Below are 10,472 nucleotides of genomic sequence, written 5' to 3' on the forward strand. Positions count from 1 at the left end.
AAGGTGGTAGTAGGAAGCTCTGGAATTCTAGAGGGGCAGTGGAATTCCTACAAAGGCACTGGAAGTCAGCTTTGGTAAACTCTTAATACTTAAAGAGCCATGTTGTTGTTTTCCCGAGATTAAAGAAAACAACTTCAATTAGCAAAAAATTAAAATTAAAAAATTAACACTCATTTGGGGAACAGTTTAATTGGTTTTCAGGAGACAGAAACAAATAGAAAAAACATTCTCCGTGTTTTTTTCAGATTTATTAAAAAAAATAACTTCCAGGGGTCTCTTGGGGTAAGAACGATTCAGTTCACCTATGCCCCCTAGAAGTCAAATGACAAGTTTATAATTATGCTATGAGTTAGTTTAAATGCTACTAAAGCAGGGTAAAGTAGTCTCAAGACCACACTATGCCTTTAGAAATCTTAGGTTACCTCAAGGCTGAAGACTGAACCTTACAAGTGATCAGCTGCAAAGCCCCTCATTTTACAAAAGGATGAAAATAAAGCCCGTGGAGGTTAAATAATTTGTCTAAATTACACTGAAATTTTTTATGGCTAAGCAAGTTGTGTCAAGCAGGAAACAAAAGGTTGTGTTCAACTTTTTGGTGTCTGTGGGCCACACATTAAATACTTTGTGAAATGTAATCACAAAAAATCTCAGTGTTAAGTAAATTTAAGATTCCGTGTTGGGCCGCATTCATAGCCATCTTGGGCGGCATTTGGCCCTGCAGCCCAGGGTTGGACACCCCTGGTAGAGAGTTAGGACATCTTAACCATAGCCAAAGAATACTTGCTCCTATTGGTCATTAAGCTGTTTCGGAAAAGAAAAAAAGAAGAAAAGGAAAAGAAATGTTAAAGTGGAGGGAGTGGAACAAGGACCCAGGGAAGTAGCGGAAGCCCCCCCCCCCCATGGAACGGAATGTAGCAATTTTCACTTGAGGGGGCGCGGAGAGGAGAAGTTGGCACTTGGGAATCTGTAGGTCGGAGCATGTGGCAGGTCTAGCCCATCACAACTGCCCCGTTAACACACAAACTCACGTAGACACTAATATCCTTTCTCCATGCCCAACTACAGCCAGAGGAGGAAACCAAGTGCGAGGTGCTCCTCCAGCCACGTGGATCCTACCTTCTCTGGTGCTGCCTCGGCAGCCGGGACGCCCTAGAGCCCAAACCTGGAGGGTCCAGAGAAGTCTCCGGGTTCAGGCGCTGGGCCTGGGTGGTCCGAGGTGAAAGATGAGTCCGGCTTCACGCAGGGATGGGGAGAGGGAGACCCGCAGTCGCCGCGGCCCCTCTTACCTGCTCGTGGCCTTCTCCAGCGGATCATCTGAAAAGCACTTAGCGAAGGCCAGGCGTTTAGCTAGCCTTGAGGGCGGCTTTCTGTGCGAAGAGCGTCGCCATGGAGACGATACCGCTTGCTGCTTGAGCTCCGGGAGCCGCGGAGGTAAGCGGCGGAAGGGGTGGGGCTGAGGTGGAGCGAGCTCTGGGAACTGAGGAGGGGTGTGGAGGGGGCGGGCGGCGCCTGGGCGGCGGAGGAGGGCATGAGACGGAGGGGGCGGGGCAGGGCGGGCCTGGGAAGGGCCCTGGAAGTGAGCCCGAGGGGGCGGGGCGGGGAGAGCGGGGCCTTGAGCTGAGGGGCTGGGCGAGGGTGGGGCTGGGGCGGAGTACGCTCGGAGACCCTCGATGGGTTCCGGAAGCGCGACCTGGGTCCGAGAGAGCCTCGCGGTTCTAGGAATCTCGCAGCGCAGCGAATTGGGTGCACACGCTTTCGGACGCAAGTCCGCACGTGCACGGGTTACTTTGAGAAGAGCAGAAGGGAGGGGGACTGAAATATCTTTTTCCATACCTGGTCCAGTTGCTGGCGGGGAGAGAGAAAAGGGTGGGGAGGCCTCATTAGTGTTTTAAACGTGTAACAGGAGAAGCCTTGATTTGGGAGAGGGTTGTTCCTGGATGTGAATGAACGAATGTCCCCTGCAGGACTTGGTCCCTCAACCTGAGTAACCCTAAAAAGATGAAAGGTTTCTCGGGAAATCTCTGGACGCCAGTTTCCCCAGAAATTAGATTCCAGGGATAAGAACGAGGGACTCTCCTCTGCCACGAGGCCGGGCCAAGTCCCGGGTGAAATCGACATTGGCCAGTGGAAGCTTATACAGCTTAAATCACTGTTTTGGTCACAGAAGCGGGTGGGGAAGAATATCTATTAGAAAATTCTAACTGCCCGTCAGCTTGGCTTCTAGGAAGCAATTGGTTGTTTTTCTCCACTTGGTTGGGGGAAGTTACTAGGATCGATTTGTTGCTAGGCAACGTGTTTTTAAGGAAGTGGGGTTTGTTGGAATCAAATCTGGATTCGATTTCATTGATGAGCCCTGATATGAGTTATAATTGCTATTTAACCTTTGGGCTTAGGTACCCGCTGGGAATATGTACCTTGGTAGATGATTGTGGGCTTCAAGTGACATGAAATGTATAAAGCTCTGACATGTAGAAGATGCTTAATAAGTGGCAATTTTAAATTATTAATACTATTATTAAAATAGAGCCAGTTGGACCATTTCAGAAACCAAAAGTATTCTTGTTATTTAAATTAAATAGCAGAGATTCTTGTTATTTAAATTAAAAAAATTTTTTTTTGTAGTTTTAACTGAGTAGGGGGAGAGAGAGAGAAAAACAGAAACATGGATGTGTCGTGCCCTGACCACAGATCAAATCCTCAACCCTGGCGTTTACAGTCGACACTAACCAATATAGCTGCCTTGCTAAGGCTGTTATTTTTACATTTTCCTAGTCATCTCCCCACATTCACTCGAATTACCTTGGAACTTTGATGGAAGGAAGAAGGCAAAGGAATAAAGCCAGAATGGAAGTTTTGTAAAGAACTCAATGAAGGCATTGAAAAATACATCCCTAGTTTGGTAAGGACATAGTAAACCACTATCTCCTTCCTCTACTATAAGAATGCCCTTACATAGCAGGTGTCGGAAGTTTGCAGATTTTTCATTCAAACAAAGCAAGGGGAAATTCATTATATTTCTTGGCCAAAATTTTAAAGAACATTTGTTTTGATGGATTTGCTTTGTACTGATGAATGTACTGATGTCTGATGGGCTATTCCCATTGTCCTACTCCAAGGAAAGTAAGAAAACCCCAGCTCTGATTAAGCTTCCTCTTCCTACCTCTGTTCCTCCCAACAGAAGATCAAGTCCATTTATAGAATGCAATGTTTTCAGTGTTTATTTTTTGCTCTTGAAAAAAGGGGCAAAAATGGTTTAATGATCTTTGAGCATAAAAATATTTTCTCCACATGGAGGGTGGTTAGATCAGGCTTCCACTTTGGGCTTCAGGGTGGGAATAATATATACTACCTCCCCGGATAACTTAAAACATGAAATGAGAGAAAATAAGCCCCTGACACAGACCCTGGAACATGACACTTGATTAATAACTTAGCTATTCTTACTATTTCTACTATGATATTATGTATGTGAATAAAGGGTAGCTGTAAGAATTAAGGATCATTAAGGTAAAGTGCCTGTACCGGTGCCTATTTGAATACATGATGGTTATTTTATTTCTCATTGAAGAAAAAACACATCTCATCTTTGTGTAACTTTGGAAATAATTCTCTCATCTCTGTAAGTTTTGTACAGAAGTTATTGGTGTAATTCCCAAAAGTAGAGTACAGTTTAGCTCTGGCTCATGCATTGAGGCCACTGGATAAATTACAGAAATTATGTATCTAGTGAGGGCTTGTTCTAACAAAATGATAAGGAAAAACCACTCTTATACAAAGTTTGAATTACCCTATAACAAGAACCTTTTATTGAACTCCACAGTTTTTAATGAATAAATTTTTATTATATATCTGATAGCAGGATCATAAAATGTTTAAAAAACATTTAGTGTTCTGATTATAAAAGCAGTACATGCTTATGAGAGACAATTTGCAACACAGAGAAACAAAAAATAAAAACCATAATTGATAATTTTACCCTTTTTGTGTCCACATACACTTATAAGATTCATTTTAGTGTACACATTGTTATCATGCCTTTTTTCTTAAAATTCTCTTTAAAGTCTTAACATTTCCTCAATGTGTTTAAAAAGTCTTCACATTTTAATGGTCATATGTAATACGAGTAAACCAATTTACTCATAGTTATTCAACCAGTCACCAATTTGGAAAGTTTCAAGTTTTCTCCTGTGATTCATCCTTTCAAGAATATTTATTGAGTTCTTACTGCATAGTAGGTACTAGAATAAGTAGGTGCTAGGAATAAGACTTACGTGGTGAACAGTAACTGAAAATATAAGGTTTTGATGAACATTTTTGTAAATAAATTTTTGATGGCATCTTTCATTCTTAGACTGAATTCCTGGGACTGTAACAACTTCAAAACAGGTTCAAAGGCAAACGTAAATAAAATTCTGAACTGTAAAACATTAACTTTTGGAAAATTGCCAACAGACTTAATATTTATTTTGTGCTAAGTGTGAACTTACCCAGAAGATGCTTTCTCCTTTAGTGACTGAAACATCAAGGGTGGTTGAAGTGTATTGACTTTGGCTTTTATCTCTAATTCTTTCCAGGATTTGCAGGTTTTCTCAATAGTGTGAGATTGTTTGAAGTCTATGCAAATTGCCCTACTTCCTCCTCTCACTCAGAGTTAAAATGTCAACTATTTTATTTCTAGCTTTTCTCTTGTAAACATATGGTTTTTCTACATTTTTTTAAATTTACCTTCCTGTGTGAAATATTTTGTATCCTCACACTTTTTAAACTTTCAAACCCAAGTTATAATGTACACATTCCTATATGGTACTGATATACCCTGCAGTTAATTTTGGTCAAGAAACATCATTTAAATTAACCAATGTATTTAGGGAATTTCATAATAAAGATTATTTATTAAAAGTAATAACTACTCCCAATATACACCCTCCATATTATTATTTGACAATTAAATGTTTACATATAAGGTTGAACCATATAAAATTGTCATTTGTGGGTTAAAATAGTCAAATGACAACTTCATGTGGTTCTATGTATATCATGAACCAGTTTATGATTTTTCAACTTTCTCCAAATATTGAACTTCCTGATTATAATACAAACAATTCTTTCATTATTACACACGGTTGTGTTTGCTTTGACTTTCGTAAATTCTGAATCTAGTCAGCAGAGTACCATAAAGTGTTTATTTATTATTTCAGAGACAGTAGAGGGAGCCTGTAGCCAAAAAGTTGTTATATTAGGCTTCACATAAATGATGATTGTCTTTCAATTCTTGATGTGTGGATAATTTAAATATTAAGAGCACATATATATGAGTATATATATGTATATATGTATATATACACATAAGAGTATATATATATATATACTCTTCATATATATATATATATATATATATATATATATGAAATGGCAGTCTTAAAAAAAAAGTTGGTTGTACCTTTAATACTTTAATATGAAAGGAAGGGAAAGGTTGGCTGCCAGTTCAAGCTAGACCCCATCAGGGTTCCTTCGGGACTGGCCTGACTCCTGTTGTCCTCTGAGTAACGCTGGAGACAGCACACCACCACAGTGACATATTTATGCTCCACAATTTTCCTCTTTCAACTATAATGTACGTCCCCCATTTCCATGGGCGTTACCTCATGATTATTTTATCAGAACTTCAAAAATGTTGCCATTCCCAAGCATCTTATTAAAGTGTCTGTGGTTTAGCTGACTGCTTCCTCCCGACAAGTAAGGAGGCATTTTGATCCTGTCTTGAACTCACATCCTTCCAGGAAGGAATAAATTACTCCTTTCACAAAGCAGGGATTTTTGTTGGCCTTAATTAAAGATGCAGTTTTTCTGCTGACCTCTCCTCAAACATCTTTATCCTCATTTTTTTGTTAATTGCTCTGGTCCTAGTGTTATAAAGAGGTCCCCAAGGTAATTGGTGGTCCCCAAGGTAATTGGTGGTCACCATTATTCTTCACTGTGTAGGGAGGGCTCCAAGTCCCAGAAGTCTAGCGGGAAGATGGAGAACATCTCTATTTAAAACCTAACAGCCCTCACAACTTAGGTAGAATCAATTTGCTGCAGCAGGGTTTCCTAAACTGGTGTTAGGGGGAAATTCTTCTGGAATGCTAATAACATGCAGAGAAAAAACGCATCCTGGGGAGGAAATGAGTTTGTAAACTTTTAAAGAGTTTTGTTTAACTGGCAACTCTCAGAGGCTTTAATATGCTAATGTACCTGGTCAGTCTCTCAGAGGGAGATTTTAAATGTGTAGCCTTTCTCAAATTTATTTGACCAGAAAATTTCACTTCTTTTCCTAGGGTCGTTTGGGAGCGTCCAAGATACCTCCTCTGTGATCTGAAGCTAGCTTCAAGTGAGGAAAATACCCTGTCAGTCTCCAGCTTCATTGGGAATCAGCTAACCTAAAATTGTAATGGAAAGAGTAAACAACTCTGGGAATTTTAACCAACTGTATATCGAGGAGAAGGGTCCTAATGAAAAAACTAAATACAAGTAGAAGGATTTTTCATGGAAGCTGGAAAAGAAAATGTTAGGAAAAAACATCCCATGAGAATATAACCCTCTTTTTTTTTTTTTTTTGGTTTTGGTTTTCTTTTACTACCTCTTTCCCCTCAATTACTAAAGAAGCCTTAAGTCACATAGCCTTAAAACAAAATAAAAATCAATAAAAATACCTAAAATACTTGGCACTAGAAAGTGCACTCCTTCTCTTTTGTACGAGGACTCTCTGTGCGAGCCAGCGCCCGTATTTGAGTTTTCAGCCATTGCTCAGCACGGCTCTGCGGGCTCTGCGGGCTCTGCCAAGGTGCCCCTGACACATGTTCCCTGGCAAATGGTGTCAGATTCAATGGGAGGACTTTCTGGTTCTGGCCTTACTAAGCTCTCTGCAGCATTTGACAGACTTCTTATCCCAACCCTTTTTTTTTTCCTTTATAGTAGACATCGAAGATTATACTGGTTTCAGGTGTCCACCATAGTGTACATTTACATATCTTATGAAGTGATTCTCTTGATGAGTCTAGTTCCCATTTGGCACTATACATAGAATTTTCACCCCTTTTTGAAACACTTTTTAAAAGCTTTTGTGCACCTCATTCTCCCATAAAGGGAGAATGGGCTTCTTTGTGGAGTGTCTGCCTACGCCCACCTTCTAAAATCTTGGTGCACCCCAAGATCCCCTTGCCATTCCACTGAACATGGTCTTCCTGGGGGTGCATCCACACTTTATCACCAATATGCCCACTGGGGTTAAACTTTACACTGATCTTTGGGCTCATATAATCTAACTACCTGCTGGACAGACACACTTCCTTAGATCAATTTTCCCTTTGCCCCTGATGTCACTGTGACCATACCTTCATGTCATTAAATCCAACAGGAATGTCTTATCTCATTTCACCTTTCAGCCATATCTGACATGGTTGGCATTTTTACATTCTTGAAACACTCCTAGATTTCTGTGGGTCAGTTCCTTGTTGCTATGACACCATACCTTTCTGGTTTTCTTCCTCTCTTCCTCTGGCTCCCACTTTCTCTCTCTCCCCTCCCTTCCCCTCTCCCTCCCTCCTTCCTTCCTTTCTTTTTTTCTTTCTTGCCAGCTTGTTTCTCTACCCAATATTTAAATATTGGAGTTTCTTAAGACTCTTCCCTGGGCTCCTATATCAGTGGTCTATTGCTGCACGTCAAAACATAATGGTTTAACAATAACAAGTATTTTATTGTTTCATGATTCTGATGCTCAGGAACTTGCGTTTGGCTTGGCTGAGGGGTTCCTGCTGCTCTGGCATATGGTCGCTCTGGCAGCTACAGTTAGTTATCTGATGATAAACTGACACCTGGATGATCTAAAATGACCTTACCCACAAGTACAGTGGTTAGTGATAGCTGTTCCTTTTATTGTCACTTACCTTTAAGAAGGCTAATCTAGGCTTCTTAACATAGTCTCAAGGTCAAGAACAGAGCTGCAAGGCCTCTTGATATCTAGGCTCAGATTCCTACAATGTTACTTTTACCATATTCTATTGGTCAGAGCAAGTCACAAGTCTGGTCCAGACTTAGGTAGGAGAAAGAAACTCCACCTCTTAATGAGAGACAAAATCATGTAAACAGTCACGTAAACCAGGATGAGAGAAATATGTGCCCATTTTTTTTACTATATCTTGTATTACTACCTCCTTTGTTTATTCTTCTGTATTCATTTCCAAACAGATTTCATCTATTTTTTTGGCTCATTGTCCATTGACATGCTATCGATGACTCCCTAACACGTCTTTTTCTCAGACCTCTACTCTAAACTCATACAGCACGTGCTTCCTTGACCTCCTGCTTGGATATGTCAATGACATTTCAACCCAATAGCTCTACAAATGCATTAATGACCTTCTGCCAGAATTGTCATCCTGTTTGTGTTCCCTATCTTAGTGACTCTAACCATTGACAAGACTGAACAAATCTCTCTTCTTTATTCCCATCTTCATTCCATAACCCAGTGAGGTCATTACAAGTCTTGAATAACTCCCCACACCATGTGCTTTTTTCCATTTCCATTTCCACCACTTTATACCCACCTACCAGCAACTCTTCCTTGGATTACATCAACTCTTTCCTAAAACCACTGCATCCACTCTCAACCAATCCTCAACAAATCCCATCTCAAAGAGCAGGCACTATCTTTTAAACTGCAGTTTAAGAACTTTTTGCTCAAGATGACTAGGCACATATATTTATCACCTTGTCCTCTCAATACCTTTTAAAGATAATACAAGAATGAAAAAGGTCTAAATCTACAAGAGAAAGGATGGGAGTGGAGCAGTGACTGTCAGACTACACTTACTTGGAGAGTATGATGAGTCAGAAGCTAAGATATATGTAGAAGTACATTACTCTAGAATCTAGTAGTGCACTATTACTATGTTTCCTTTCTTTCTCATCTTTAAATTCTTAAAACCACTTGCTTGGTTAAATTCACAACCCTGGTTAAATCCAGTTCTCTACCTTCTTCCTGCCTGTATCAGGCCAGCAGGCTGTGACTAATGGAAAACAAGTGACTAGTTTCATTTTAAATTCATATGGTTAACCCCAAGGGGGTTATCAGTGTATCACTGAACCGCATGTCCTTGGTCCACCTGCTCTCCCTCTCTCCTGTGCCAGTGGTCTTTAAATGGTGGTTACATTCCAAAGAAATTGCTTAAGGGAACCAGCTACCAGATCCTCACATCTGTATGGACTCTTTTCTAAAACTTCCCTGCATCTCCTCACACTTTATAAAAGAAAAGCATACCTCTCACCCATCTCAAATCCAGAGGTGACCTCCATGACGTAAGCACCTCATGGGCCAAGCTAAAGGGCAGTTGCTTTTTGATGGATCAAGATATATTTTGGATTTTTTTCTCCACTCTAAGTGTATTTCAGTGAGAGCAGAACCAGCATTAGAAATAGGGGGTTTTGACTCACACTGAAATGTTTTCAGTTGTGATACATTGTAGAGTGAGGTGGTGGAAGTAATGATGTTTTTGTTGGAAGACCCAGCCTCCTCTGTCCCCAATCCTCTTTGGTCTCCTGGGTTCTGCGGAAAAATATCGAATCCTAAAAATAGCTTCCTAAATTCACTTAAACATGAACAAATCTTTTTTTTAAAAAAATATTTATTTATTTATTTATGTTTAGAGGGGAAGGGAAGGAGAGAAGGAGAGAAATATCAATGTATGGTTGCCTCTCATGAGTCCCCTGCTGGGAACTGGCCTGCAACCCAGGTATGTGCCCTGACTGGGAATCGAACCATGATCGTGCGGTTCGCAGGCCCACGCTCAATCCATTGAGCTACGCCAGCCAGGGCTTTTTTTTTTTTTTAGCTTTCCTCAGTATTTATCTTTAGGGCCAAGTTATTAACTAGAAAGAAAAAAATGTGAACAGGAACTCTGTGTAAGTTAGTAACAGTGATGTATTTTAGGGACTAATTTTTAGAAGATACATGCAAGTGCCCTGGCTGGTGTAGCTCAGTGGATTGAGCATGGGCCTGCTAACCAAAGGATCATGGTTCGATTCCCAGTCAGGGGACATGCCTGGGTTGCAGGCCAATTCCAAGCAGGGAATGCATGAGAGGCAACCATACATTGATATTTCTCTCCCTCTCTCCTTCCCTTCCCCCTAAAAGATAGATAAATAAAATTTTAAAAAAGATACATAAAAGTTACAGATAAAATTTTTATGTGGTTTCTTTCAGATTGAGTGAACATTATTAAATAATCTAGTCAGTATCTATGTTATTGGGCTGGCCAAAAAGTTTGTTTAGTTTTTTCCATTTGATGGTTCTAATAGTTGTCTTTAACTTCATTTCAAAAATTTTGTTAGATTGTATTGTGACAGCTGTCATATCAGCATGCATTTAAGAAAAATTATCAAAATTGGTGAATTTTTGTGCAGCCATTTTAGTATTAAAGTTGGAAGAAAATATG

The 10,472-nt window shown here is 40.2% G+C and overlaps 1 protein-coding gene across 1 annotated transcript in view; it reads right to left on the reverse strand.

Moving 5' to 3' along the window:
* The window catches only part of ERICH2 (glutamate rich 2), a 38,127-nt gene extending 36,296 nt beyond the window's left edge, over positions 1-1,831 (reverse strand). Inside the window, exon 1 of the mRNA XM_037043468.1 lies at positions 1,287-1,831. Coding sequence (XP_036899363.1) covers positions 1,287-1,831 — 545 coding nt within the window. The remainder of the gene's footprint in view (positions 1-1,286) is intronic.
* Positions 1,832-10,472: the final 8,641 nt, after the last annotated feature.

The sequence above is a fragment of the Sturnira hondurensis genome, unplaced genomic scaffold, assembly GCF_014824575.4.
Source record: "Sturnira hondurensis isolate 20B ecotype Veracruz unplaced genomic scaffold, ASM1482457v3 Scaffold0004136, whole genome shotgun sequence".
NCBI lineage: Eukaryota > Metazoa > Chordata > Mammalia > Chiroptera > Phyllostomidae > Sturnira > Sturnira hondurensis.